The 14484-nt window shown below is 49.0% G+C and overlaps 1 protein-coding gene across 1 annotated transcript in view; it reads right to left on the minus strand.

The window, feature by feature from the left end:
• LOC123759743 (G-protein coupled receptor GRL101) overlaps positions 1 to 14484 on the minus strand; it is a 785517-nt gene that overhangs the window by 545847 nt on the left and 225186 nt on the right. Inside the window, exon 7 of the mRNA XM_069319377.1 lies at positions 4089 to 4226. Coding sequence (XP_069175478.1) covers positions 4089 to 4226 — 138 coding nt within the window. The remainder of the gene's footprint in view (positions 1 to 4088; positions 4227 to 14484) is intronic.

Raw genomic sequence — 14484 nt, forward strand, 5'->3', positions numbered from 1 at the left:
AGGTACCACAGGTCTACAGGTGAGTGTGTGCGCCTTCTCAAACATCCGCCGTCATAACAGAATACATCGGAAAGAATATTCAAGAACGAGACAAAGAAAGGAACAGTCAGAAAGAAGAGGTGGGAAGAGGAAAATGAAACTTGAGGAAAAGGAAAAAGCAGCCAGCAAAATTGGAGAAGACAGCAGCAGGAGCATAAGGCTTCAGAAGAACAGAGTACAAGCTGTCCCATGGAGCTTCACATTTCGACAGCCGCTCAACAAGCCCCCTCACGAAGGCAACCAGTTGGAAAGGGAGAGGACCCAGACTAAGGATCTAGCTCTCAGTTTATTGATCATATCTGATTATGTTAATGGGAATTAGTGTAATACAGGCCCCCGGCTATGAGCATGCAGTTCTCAAAACACAGGCAAGCATATAACAAGAAAACTAATTGATTTGTGGATCACAGCGAGATTGTTAATATAAATCTGTATTTCTCATAAAAATAATTAATTGCCGGCAGGAGGTGTCTCCAGCAGCTACGGAAATCCTCAGGTACACTGAAGGAGGCTGACTCTGCACGACATATATACAATGTTCTCTGGGTTGTTGATGGCCATGCGTGTTGGCTAAGGAGTCATCTTACTATCTAAGAATGTTATTTACTAATGCAATTCAGATCGTACAGAAAATCCATTTCAACTAATTAATTTCTTAATTATAATTCAGAATTCATTCCTCTAGCAGTAGGTTTGAATCAGTACTCTTGTTTTAAAATGTGATTATGTGTTTTAACCGATAAGCTGTAAGACATGAATTTATTAACTAAAAATTTAATATACTTCCCTCTGTGGGAATTGTGTGGAAGATTTAAATTTACCTATGTTATTAAGTCCATTAAAATTTAACAACAATAAACAAATATGTCCACTTGCATTTAAACTGAAGTAAGTACTTAACTTGTACACACAACCCACACCAAAGTCCACCAGGACGGCTCCAGCTTTTCGCCATGTTATGAGCGATTCTGGATGCTTCAGCATTCTAACTTGTGACCTTAGAAACTGAATTCAATAAGGAGTCACAAGTAAGTTTAGAAAAACTGGTGGACCGAAGACGTGTTCTAATCAAGAATTCGTGTTTCACGAGAAGCTTGGAGTGATGTACTAGGGGAAGACAAGCTGGACCAGTCATTATCAACATTTGCATTACCACAGTGATGTAATGGGTTTTTATATGCAAAGTCTCAATAAGTACTACAATTCTAGGGATATGTACACTTAGAGGAGAATACTGATTCCCGGTGTTTATACTATGAGAGTACTTTAGTACTAATTTACATTCAGGACTAAAGAATACGTTACGCTTGGTCAGAAAGATATTGTGATGGATTTAATAACCCTTTAAGGGTTGATAGACCTTAGCCCAACACCAAATTTGCTGGTTCGTCAGTAAGCTGTTATGGTAGCCTTAGTACTCGAGAGCAGCAATGGTCCACTGCAGACCTATTGTTGTTCCTGCAGAGTTTGTCAATTGGTTATAGTCTAGCAAATTTTAGGAATTGGAATATTTTATATGCCAATTTTTCAATATAAATTATTTCCTTTCACTGATTTAATTTGAAAGAGAATGTTAACATTAATTTATCTAAGAAAACATTAACGTAAATTTAGGTTCTTTTTAAATGGAAAGGATAAATATTTCTGAATCCTGGAATCAATTTGTGAAGAATCTCATACAAAATTAATCAGTCATGGCGCCTCAAGGTTCATTAAGAAAAGTGTAAACTCATTAAGGTTGGGAAACTTCCTTAAAGGTGATCTCAACTTTTCGAAACTAACCAATGAATACCAGATGAGATATTCTGGCAACATATAATGGGATATTACGTCTAATGACGATATATGATGCTATATAAGCTATATCTGCTAACCATATATAATGGCATATATATTATATATATATATATAGAGGTACCACCTCTGGTTCAGTTGTTGGGACCCATAGCTTCGAAGAAGCATATAGGGAGCATTTGGATAAAATTTGTCGTTTGTCTCTGAGTTCTGCTACACCTTCCACCCTTATTATATTGTAAACTTTTTTGTACATGGCTACACGATTACAATTTGTGTGGAATTAACATATACATGACATAACTATTACAAGTGAAATGAAAAATGCACAAACTGACGACTGTAGACCATTCATTAAGAATCGTTTAAAATCAAACTGACTACTATTGCAAATCCAACACTACCTCGAAGGATGTATGCATGACCAAGGTGCAGCAAGTATTTTCCCTCTGAACTGCGACAGCGAGGCATTGGAACAAGAAACTTGTCGCTCTTTGGTCTTTTGGGATGCTAACTAGTTTGTCTTCCGGTTCTTTCATGAACTTCAGTGCACATTTGCCCCATGAATCACGCTGAGCGGAACAAAGCTGCAGCAATTTGGCAGATCTCTGTATCTGATGGCTTTCTACATTTCCAGGAAAGAAGCAGAGCCACACCCTTCGACTGCACTGTATTAAAGGTTGGCACTGGCCAGTGTGGATGCGCATGTGTAGTTGCACACCATTAGCTTGCCATCCTTCCAGGGGGAGCATGATGACCCAGTCTGGATGCTTCCGAGTGTCATTGGGTCTATATAGGTGTGGTTCTCATCATGCTAGGAAGTGGGCTGTGAGGGTGGAGGCTGCAAGGCAAACAGTTACTCGAGTACGAAGAACGTCGTGATTAAAGCGAGTTCATAAGGCTGCATTTGCTACAGCAAATAACAAAATTCGCCAGAATAGGGTGTTGTTACTGCTAGAAGGCTTTGTTCTCAGCATATATATTTTCAAGCATTGTTGAGACAATTTTTTCCAATATAGGACTATCCCAGTGGTCCTGGCCTCAAAATACTATAGAGAAGGTCTATGGTCTTTTGGGGCTGTGGTCGGGGCAAGATGTGAGAAATAGTTTGTTACTGGTTGCCTCTTTCGATAAATTTCAATCTTGAGCTCTTACAGAATCTCACATACGCTCTGGTAGGATCGTCCTTCCTAATTCGTTGGCATTGATGCACTAGGATAAGAATGCTGCTAGTACACGTATGCTGCTAGTGGATAATATTAGTAGTGAGAACACTAAGTCGCTGCAGTTTTGCTTTTTCTGCCTGCATCGATTTGGCGTAGAAAATTCTTCCGTGAAAGCCAGCGACCTCGATTTGGCACAGTAAATTTTTCCATGGGGGATTAAATGGCTCACTTTCGTGTAATACTATTTTTCTCCAAGGAGATTAAACGGCTTTAAATGCTGTTGGTGCTACCTTAGTTGCCTTGTGAATGCCTGCTCCCCAAGTCTGACTGGTAGTGCTGCTTGATCCCACTTTCATCTAACTAGGTTCAGTGACTTCCTGAATATTGACTTCAGGAGCTAATCACATCGACTTAGTAGTGGGTTACCAAAAGTGAAAGCACATCATAAAAAGTACGTTATGCTGGGTAAGGTTAGGCACTTGTGAGAGGGCATCATGAGAGTCCAAGTCCCCTATTCTCTCTTCCATACCCTTTAAGACAGATTTTTTCCCTCTAGGATTGGGACAATGGCGTTGGTGCCCAGAGGTGCTCCAAGTAGTGTGTTGACAGTGGGCTCAATGACCGTGGCTTCCGGTAAAATTTATTTCACTGCATCAATAACTACCTCACTGGATGAAATAATTTCGCACTTGGAGGTCCTAAGGACGAGACCCAGAGTGCCCCCTGTGACTTCACCAGCTGCAGGTCCTCCAGCATGGAGTCTTGTTTGCCTCCTAGCATGGTAGCAAACGGCTGGTCGTCTGGCCAGTCGACCAGACACCTTGGTGTAGGTCATAGGTAGGCCAGTCGACCAGACACCTTGGTGTAGGTCATAGGTAGGCCAGTCGACCAGACCTTGGTGGAGTTCATACTAAAGTAACAAATGGTAGGCCAGTCGACCAGACCTTGGTGGAGTTCACACTAGAGAAGCAAGTGGTAGGCTAGTCGACCAGACCTTGGTGGCGTTCATACTAGAGTAGCATATGGTCGGCCCCTCGACCAGACCTTGGCATAGTTTATACTAGAGTAGCAAGAGAGGGATGTACCTACCGGAGACTCTGGTATAGAAGCGGCCGCAGTCTCTCTCGTCGGCACAGTCAGTACAGTCACACTGGGAGTCGCAGACGTTGCCCGCCGACACGCACTGACTGTCGGGGCACCGGAACTGATGCTCCTCGCACTCCCCACCTGCCGGGGAGCAAGACGGACGCAGCCGTTAGTGCACGATCACCAGGGAACGGTGGCCGTTATTGGGGAGGGAACGGTGGACGTTATTGGAGAGGGAACGGTGACCGTTACTGGGGAAGGAACGGTGGACGTTATTGGGGAGGGAACGGTGACCGTTACTGGGGAAGGAACGGTGGACGTTATTGGGGAGGGAACGGTGACCGTTACTAGGGAGGGATCGGTGACCATTACTGGGGAGGGAACGGTGACCGTTACTGGAGAGGGTACGGTGGACGTTATTGGGGAGGGAACGGTGGACGTTATTGGAGAGGGAACGGTGACCGTTACTGGGGAAGGAACGGTGGACGTTATTGGGGAGGGAACGGTGACCGTTACTGGGGAAGGAACGGTGGACGTTTTTGGGGAGGGAACGGTGACCGTTACTGGGGAGGGAACGGAGGCCGTTACTGGGAAGGGAACGGTGGACGTTATTGGGGAGGGAACGGTGGCCATTACTGGGGAGGGAACGGTGACCGTTACTGGGGAGGGAACGGTGACCGTTACTGGGGAGGGAACGGTCGCCGTTACTGGGGAGAGAACGGTGACCATTACTGGGGAGGGAACGGTCGCCGTTACTGGGGAGGGAACGGTGACCGTTACTGGGGAGGGAACGATCGCCGTTACTGTGGAGGGAACGGTGACCGTTACTGGGGAATGAACGGTGGCCGTTACTGGGGAGGGAACGGTGACCGTTGCTGGGGAGGGAACGGTCGCCGTTACTGGGGAGGGAACGGTGACCGTTACTGGGGAGGGAACGGTGACCGTTACTGGGGAGGGAACGGTGACCGTTGCTGGGGAGGGAACGGTCGCCGTTACTGGGGAGGGAACGGTGACCGTTACTGGGGAGGGAACGGTGGCCGTTACTGGGGAGGAAACGGTGACCGTTACTGGGGAGGGAACGGTGACCGTTACTGGGGAGGGAACGGTGACCGTTACTGGGGAAGGAACGGTGGACGTTATTGGGGAGGGAACGGTGACCGTTACTGGGGAAGGAACGGTGGACGTTATTGGGGAGGGAACGGTGACCGTTACTGGGGAGGGAACGGTGGCCGTTACTGGGAAGGGAACGGTGGACGTTATTGGGGAGGGAACGGTGGCCATTACTGGGGAGGGAACGGTGACCGTTACTGGGGAGGGAACGGTGACCGTTACTGGGGAGGGAACGGTGACCGTTACTGGGGAGGGAACGGTGACCGTTACTGGGGAGGGAACGGTCGCCGTTACTGGGGAGAGAACGGTGACCATTACTGGGGAGGGAACGGTCGCCGTTACTGGGGAGGGAACGGTGACCGTTACTGGGGAGGGAACGATCGCCGTTACTGTGGAGGGAACGGTGACCGTTACTGGGGAATGAACGGTGGCCGTTACTGGGGAGGGAACGGTGACCGTTGCTGGGGAGGGAACGGTCGCCGTTACTGGGGAGGGAACGGTGACCGTTACTGGGGAGGGAACGGTGACCGTTACTGGGGAGGGAACGGTGACCGTTGCTGGGGAGGGAACGGTCGCCGTTACTGGGGAGGGAACGGTGACCGTTACTGGGGAGGGAACGGTGGCCGTTACTGGGGAGGAAACGGTGACCGTTACTGGGGAGGGAACGGTGACCGTTACTGGGGAGGGAACGGTGACCGTTACTGGGGAGGAAACGGTGACCGTTGCTGGGGAGGGAACGGTCGCCGTTACTGGGGAGGGAACGGTGACCTTTCCTGGGGAGGGAACGGTGGCCGTTACTGGGGAGGGAACGGTGACCGTTACTGGGGAGGAAACGGTGACCGTTACTGGGGAGGAAACGGTGACCGTTACTGGAGAGGGAGGGAAGACAATGATTAGGAGAAAGCGCCAAGCCATTACGACTATATAGCACTGGGAATGGGTCAGGATTGGGATTTGGGATGGGACGGGGAGAAGGAATGGTGCCCAACTACTTGGAAGGTCGGGGATTGAACACCGACCTGCAGGAAGCTAGACAGTCGCTCTGACTACCTACTGGGGAGGGAACGGTGACCGTTACTGTCTACTGGGGAGGGAACGGTGACCGTTACTGTCTACTGGGGAGGGAACGGTGACCGTTACTGTCTACTGGGGAGGGAACGGTGACCGTTACTGTCTACTGGGTGAGCGAACGGTGACCGTTACTGTCTACTGGGGAGCGAACGGTGACCGTTACTGTCTACTGGGGGAGGGAACGGTGACCGTTACTGTCTACTGGGGAGGGAACGGTGACTGTTACTGTCTACTGGGGAGGGAACGGTGACCGTTACTGTCTACTGGGTGAGGGAACGGTGACCGTTACTGTCTACTGGGGGAGGGAACGGTGACCGTTACTGTCTACTGGGGGAGGGAACGGTGACCGTTACTGTCTACTGGGGAAGGGAACGGTGACCGTTACTGTCTACTGGGGGAGGGAACGGTGACCGTTACTGTCTACTGGGGAGGGAACGGTGACCGTTACTGTCTACTGGGGAGGGAACGGTGACCGTTACTGTCTACTGGGTGAGCGAACGGTGACCGTTACTGTCTACTGGGGAGCGAACGGTGACCGTTACTGTCTACTGGGGAGGGAACGATGACCGTTACTGTCTACTGGGGAGGGAACGGTGACCGTTACTGTCTACTGGGGAGGGAACGATGACCGTTACTGTCTACTGGGGAGGGAACGGTGACCGTTACTGTCTACTGGGGAGGGAACGGTGACCGTTACTGTCTACTGGGGAGGGAACGGTGACCGTTACTGTCTACTGGGGAGGGAACGGTGACCGTTACTGTCTACTGGGGAGGGAACGGTGACCGTTACTGTCTACTGGGGAGGGAACGGTGACCGTTACTGTCTACTGGGTGAGCGAACGGTGACCGTTACTGTCTACTGGGGAGGGAACGGTGACCGTTACTGTCTACTGGGGAGGGAACGGTGACCGTTACTGTCTACTGGGGAGGGAACGATGACCGTTACTGTCTACTGGGGAGGGAACGATGACCGTTACTGTCTACTGGGGAGGGAACGGTGACCGTTACTGTCTACTGGGGAGCGAACGGTGACCGTTACTGTCTACTGGGGGAGGGAACGGTGACCGTTACTGTCTACTGGGGGAGGGAACGGTGACCGTTACTGTCTACTGGGGGAGGGAACGGTGACCGTTACTGTCTACTGGGGGAGGGAACGGTGACCGTTACTGTCTACTGGGGGAGGGAACGGTGACCGTTACTGTCTACTGGGGGAGGGAACGGTGATTACTACCTCAGGGGTAAAGTAGAGGAATTTACTGCAAAATCAAGAGGATCAAGAGGATAAACAGGTCTGCTTCTCCCTATATCATAATTAATAGACGAGGTACTGCCAGATGGGTGAGATGGCTGTTACTGCATAAGGGGAAATATCATGGCAGAGTTTGCCATCAGAATGTAACTAAATAAAAGCGGTTACTTCATAGCAGACATATAGGGAAGGAAAAGTTTCTTCCCGTTAGGCACCTAAGTGGCATATGATTTGGCGTGATGGGCTGGGGATTGTGAATATAGGCGAGATTATATTACAAAGTAAACAAATTAATTTAGGTCAAAGTGTTGGTTTGTAACACTTAACAAGTGTTACAAGACACTTGTTAAGTGAAAGTGTTTTGTAACACTTTCTCCATAGTTCATGTTTGATCATGTTAAGATAACGGAGATTCTCTATTATACAACAACTCTGTCCTACTCTCTTTGTCCCTTTCTCTTTGTCCCTCTCTCTTTATCCCCCTCTCTGTTTCCCTCCCTCCCCCACTCTCTGTCCCTCCCTCTCTCTCTGTCCCTCCCTCCCTCTCTGTTTCCCTCCCCCTCTGTCTGTCCCTCCCTCCCTCTCTCTCTCTCTCTCTCCCTCTCTGACCCTCTCTCTCTTTCTCTGTCTCTCTCTCTTTCTCTGTCTCTCTCTCTTTCTCTGTCTCTCTTTCTCTGTCTCTCTCTCTTTCTCTGTCTCTCTCTCTCTCTCTGTCTCTCTCTCTCTCTCTGTCCCTCTCTCTCTCTCTGTCCCTTTCTCTCTCTCTGTCCCTCTCTCTCTCTCTGTCCCTCTCTCTCTCTCTGTCCCTCTCTCTCTCTCTGTCCCCTCTCTCTTTTCCTCTCACTGTCCCTCTCACCCCCCTCTTTTTCATCACGAATGCCTTCGACAGAAATGACTGGCTATGGTATAACATTGTCCTGTAGATGAAAACATTTCTTCAGGTTTTAGAGGCCATGTAAATTATTTATTATTTTAGCGTGATCACTTTTATTTACGATATATGATTACAAAAATCTAAATTCAGGGAAGAGGATGCCAGAGCAAAAATTTACGTAGGGACAGCTTCGGCACCGAAGCACACGGCACCGTAGCACATGGCCACTGTAGCACACGGCACCGTAGCACACGGTCACTGTAGTACATGGTACTCTTTTCATTGTTTCCAACCTCAAGCTACGTGAGTCACACACACGTGTTCCTGAAATTCTGTGCAAACTTTGGGGAGACACATTCCATTTTATATGGATATTCATAGTGTTATACCCGGCAAGATTTGTTTTGACTGTGTGTGTATTCACTTAGTTGTATTCACCTAGTTGTGCTTGCGGGGGTTGAGCTCTGCTCTTTCGGCCCGTCTCTCAACTTTCAATCAACTGTTACTAATTACTATTTTTCTTCCACACACACACACACACACACACACACTCACACACAGTAGGCTGCCTCCTGTGACACACACACGTGTTAGTGGGGTTTGCGGCGAAACGTCAAATAGTTGGGACATTGAAGGAATATAGATGCTAGATCATAGTATTTGGCCTCTAGCAGTGTGTAGTAAGCAGGGTAAAAAGGTATCATAGGAAAATCGCAAGCGATAGAGCGAAGAAACCAAATTGGAGCTAGTGGCAGCACCGGTGCATGTACAGTGTGGAGCGACCCGACCTGACGGCCTCTGCGTGGGGATAACCCGCTGTGGATCTTGCCTGGTTATGGTTGTGGGTTATGCTCTTTCTAGCCCTCCCTCCCTCCCTCCCTCTCAGATCCTCCCTCCCTCCTTCTCTAGCCCTCCCTCCATCTCTCTTTAGCCCTCCCTCCCTCTCTCTCTACCCCTCCCTCCCTCCTTCTCTAGCCCTCCCTCCCTCTCTCTCTCTAGCCCTCCCTCCCTCTCTCTCTAGCCCCTCCCTCCCTCTCTCTCTAGCCCTCGATCCCTCTCTCTCTAGCCCTCCCTCCCTCCCTCTCTCTCTAGCCCTCCTTCCCTCTCTCTCTAGCCCCTCCCTCCCTCTCTCTCTAGCCCTCCCTCCCTCTCTCTCTAGCTCTCCCTCCCTCTCTCTCTCTCTAGCCCTTCCTCTCTCTTTAGCCCTCCCTCCCTCCCTCTCTAGCCCTCCCTCCCTCCCTCCCTCTCTAGCCCTCCCTCCCTCTCTCTCTCTGTCTCCCTAGCTCTCTCTCTCTCTCTCTCTCTCTCTCTCTCTCTCTCTCTCTCTCTCTCTCTCTCTCTCTCTCTCTCTCTCTCTCTCGCACTCTCTCTCTCTCTCTCGCACTCTCTCTCTCTCTCTCGCCCTCCCTCCCTCCCTCCCTCCCCCCCTCCCTCCCTCCCTCTCTCCCACTCGCCCTCCCTCCTCCCTCCCTCCCTCCCTCCCTCCCTCCCTCCCTCCCTCCCTCCCTCCCTCCCCCCTCCCTCCCTCCCTCCCTCCCCCCCTCCCTCCCTCCCTCTCTCCCACTCGCCTTCCCTCCCTCTATCTCGCCCTCCATCCCTCCCTCCCTCTCTCCCTCTCACCCTCCCTCCCTCCCTCTCCCTTGCCCTCCTTCCTTCCCTCCCTCCCTCTTCCTCACTCTCCCTCTCTCGCCCTTCCTCTCTTGCGCCCTCTCCCTCCCTCTCACCCTCTCTCTCCCTCTCGCCCTCTCTCTCCCTCTCGCCCTCTCTCTCTCTCTCTCTCTCTCTCTCTCTCTCTCTCTCTCTCTCTCTCTCTCTCTCTCTCTCTCTCTCTCTCTCTCTCTCTCTCTCTCTCTCGCACTCTCTCGCACTCTCTCTCTCTCTCGCACTCTCTCTCTCTCTCGCACTCTCTCCCTCTTTCTCGCCCTCCCTCCCTCCCTCCCTCCCCCCTCCCTCCCTCCCTCCCTCTCTCCCACTCGCCCTCCCTCCCTCTATCTCGCCCTCCTTCCCTCCCTCCCTCTCTCCCTCCCTCTCACCCTCCCTCCCTCCCTCTCCCTTGCCCTCCTTCCTTCCCTCCCTCCCTCTCCCTCCCTCTCACCCTCTCTCTCTCTCTCGCCCTCTCTCTCTCTCTCTCTCTCTCTCTCTCTCTCTCTCTCTCTCTCTCTCTCTCTCTCTCTCTCTCTCTCTCTCTCTCTCTCTCTCTCTCTTCCTCTCTGCCCCCCCCTCCTGCTAACCCTATCAAAACATATCAGGGAACGGGACAGAGATGACAGGGTGACACAGCATGGACACAGGGAATAGTCAAAGTGACCAAATGAAGGAAATGTTAGCCCAAGTTTGAGAGGAATTCAGGAAGGAGATGCATGAAATGAAGAAAGCAATTAGCAACCTGCAAAGTGAGCTGACAACAGCAAAGTAAGAGATCAAATCCCTCAGAGAAAAATAATGAGACTGGGCATCAGATAATCATCCAAAGGGAAGATGGAATTGTCATATTGGAAGGAAATGCCTCTGTTCCTGAAACATTTTCAGAAATATTGAGAAAGAGAAAAAAAGCAATGGCCACAGTGAGGGAGGTAGCATGCTAGCAGCTACCTCACAGGAAGCAGCAAGGTGCACCAGTCAGCTGCTGGAAATAAAAAAGATCAGTGATAGCTGTAGGCAAAAAGGACAGGAAGGATCCAATAGGCAAGAATGGAATAGCAAGAACAGAGAGGCAGTAAATGGAAAGGGGTTAAAGATGGAAGGCTGAACAAAACATTGAGAAGGTTTTCAGGTGGGGCTGGTACAACAAGGACAGAGACCATCTGGTGAAGATAGTGTTTGCAAACGAGACCACAGAAGGAGGTTATTCTAGAGAGGAAGAGTCATCCGCAGTATGAGGAGGAATACAAAAAGTATTCCTCCAGAGGGACAAGACGAAGGAAGAGAGCCAGGGTGACAGAGGCAAGGAAGAAGCGCAGGGAGAGAGGAGTAAACCAGGAAATCGCATCCCCCAACAGTACCAGAGACAAGAGGGGAACCCACAACCAGCATTCCAGCAACACCAGAGGGGAGGGCAGCAACACCACCATCCTCTGCACAGAAACCCTCCCTACACCTCACCATACCTGCCCCCACTCAAATGCTCACTCAACCCTCCCTCCTCCCCACCCCATTCCGACCCTGTCACCCCTCCCCCATTCCCACCATGTCCCCCCCTCCCCCTTATCCCTCCTCCCCCTCACCCCGTATTCTCTATGTCCCCCGTACCTCTTTACCTCATACCATACCTGTCCCCTCCTTCCCTTGAAGCCCCACCCCCACCCCAGAATCCATTGAGACCCTGCTAACCACCACACAGTTCTTCACACCTATTGAACAGATTTCTCCATCAGCAGAACGGTCACCACGAAGGGGACAAGAGAATGAACAGAAGAAAATGAGCTTGAGGGCAATGTACACTAACTTAGATGGGATTATGAATAAAAAAGTCAACTTGGAGAATGGGCACTAGGAAAAAAAACAGAATTAATAGCACTCACAGAAACAAAGCTAACGAAAAAATCATAACAAATGCAGTGTTTCCACAGGATTACTATGTAGTGAGGAAAGAGAGAGAAGGAAGGAGGAGGTGGTGGTGTAGCTTTGCTGATAAGAAAAGGCGGGAGTTTTGAAGAGATGGTTGATCAGGGCTGTGAAGATTTCAGTGATTACATAACAGGTACCATAGCAATTGGAGGACAAAAATTATAGTAGTAGTCATATATAACCCTCCACCAAACGACAGAAGACCCAGACAGGAATATGATACAAATAACATGGCCACCATCAATATAAGAGAGAGAGCAGTTTCTGTAGCTATCAGGAATGGATCCAAACAACTAATTATGGGAGACTTCAACCATGGCAAAATAGATTGGGAAAACAGAGACCCACATAGAAGACCGGACACATGGAGAGCTAAGCTGCTGGATGTAGCAACAAGATACTTTTTAAGTCAACACATCAGGGGAACGTCAAGAATGAGAGGAGAGGATGAACCAGCTATGCTTCATCTGATATTTACCCTAAATGAGTCGGATATAAGGGAAGTTAAGTTGGAAGCCCCATTGGGAATGAGTGATCACAGTGCACTGAACTTTTATTACCTGGTAGAGCTAATAATTATCTCCCCCCCCCCCAAAAAAAAAAGAACTGTGAAACAAAGGCCTGGCGTACCGAAAGGGAAATTATGAGGAGATGAGAAAATTCCCTGGGGATATACCATGGGACACAGAGCTCACAACTAAGTCCAAACAAGACATGATGGATATATGTCACCCAAAAGTGTCAGGAGGCAGTAAACATGTTTATCCCGACCCGACAGGAAAAAACGAGAAGCAAGAGAAGAATCTGTGGTTTAATAGGGCATGTATAAAAGCAAAGAAACTGAACAAATGGGCATGGAGGAACTTCCAAAATAACAGAACACCAGACAGTAGAGAGAGAGATACCAGAGAACCAGGAACGAGTATGTTAGTGTGAGAAGAGAAGCTGACAAAAAGTATGAAAGTGATATAGCTAATAAAGCCCAGACTAAACCAAAGCAACTACACTATCACATTAGGAAGAAAACAACAGTGAAGGAACAGGTGATGAAATTTAGAACGGGTAAGGACAGGTACACAGAATGACAAAGAGGTGTGTGAAGAACTCAACAGGAGGTTCCAGGAGGTTTTCACAATAGAACAAGGAAAGGTCACTGCGCTAGGAGAGGGCGTAAACCAGGCGGTCTTGGAAGGGTTCGAAATGACAAGAGATGAGGTCAAGAGGCACCTGATGGATCTGAACGTAAGAAAGGCTATTGGCCCGGACGGAATCTCATCATGGGTATTGAAAGAATGTGCAGGAACGCTTTGTTCCAGCTATACTCTCCATAGTGTATAGTAAGTCACTGGAAACAGGAGACCTACCAGAAATATTGAAGATTGCTAATGTAGTCCCAATATACAAAAAGGTGACAGACAAGAGGCACTGAACTACAGGCCAGTGTCCTTAACTTGTATACCATGCAAGGTGACGGAGAAGATCGTGAGAAAAAACCTAGTAACACATCTGGAGAGAAGGGACTTCGTGACAACCCATCAACATGGGTTCAGAGAGGGTAAATCTTGCCTTACAGGCTTAATTGAATTCTACGATCAGGTGACAAAGATTAAGCAAGAAAGTGAAGGATGGGCGGACTGCATTTTTTTGACTCTCGGAAAGCCTTTGACACTGTACCCTATAAAAGGCAGATGGAGAAACAGGCAGGAGTAACTGGTAGGGCGCTCCAGTCGATAAGGGAGTACCTAAGCAATAGGAAGCAGAGAGTTACAATGAGGGGTGAGACCTCAGATTGGCGTGAAGTCATCAGTGGAGTCCCACAGGGTTCTGTACTCGGACCTATCCTGTTTCTGATATACGTAAATGATCTCCCAAAGGGTATAGACTCATTCCTCTCAATGTTTGCTGACGACGCCAAAATTATGAGAAGGATTAAGACAGAGGAGGACTGCTTGAGACTTCAAGAAGACCTGCACAAGCTGGAGGAATGGTCGAACAAATGGTTGTTAGAGTTTAACCCAAGCAAATGCAATGTAATGAAGATAGGTGTAGGAAGCACGATACCAGATACAGGGCACACTTGGGAGATGAAACACTTCAAGAGTCAGAGAGAGCGAGAGAGAGAGAGAGAGAGAGAGAGAGAGAGAGAGAGAGAGAGAGAGAGAGAGAGAGAGAGAGAGAGAGAGAGAGAGAGAGAGAGAGAGAGAGAGAGAGAAAGAGAGAGAAAGACTTGGGGGTTGATATCACACCAGACCTGTTCCCTGAAGCTCATATCAAGAGGATATAATCAGCGGAATATGCCAGGTTGACTATCATAAGAACGGCCTTAAGAAACTTGTGCAAGGAATCTTTCAGAACTTTGAAAGTCATATATGTCCAACCAATCCTGGAGTATGCAGCTCCAGCATGGAGTCCATATCTACTCAAGCATAAGACTAAACTGGTAATGGTTCAAATATTTGCCACCAGACTTGTACTCGAACTGAGGGGTATGAACTATGAGAAGAGACAGGAATTAAACCTCACGTCAC

This window comes from Procambarus clarkii, chromosome 8, assembly GCF_040958095.1.
Source record: "Procambarus clarkii isolate CNS0578487 chromosome 8, FALCON_Pclarkii_2.0, whole genome shotgun sequence".
Taxonomy (NCBI): Eukaryota; Metazoa; Arthropoda; class Malacostraca; order Decapoda; family Cambaridae; genus Procambarus; species Procambarus clarkii.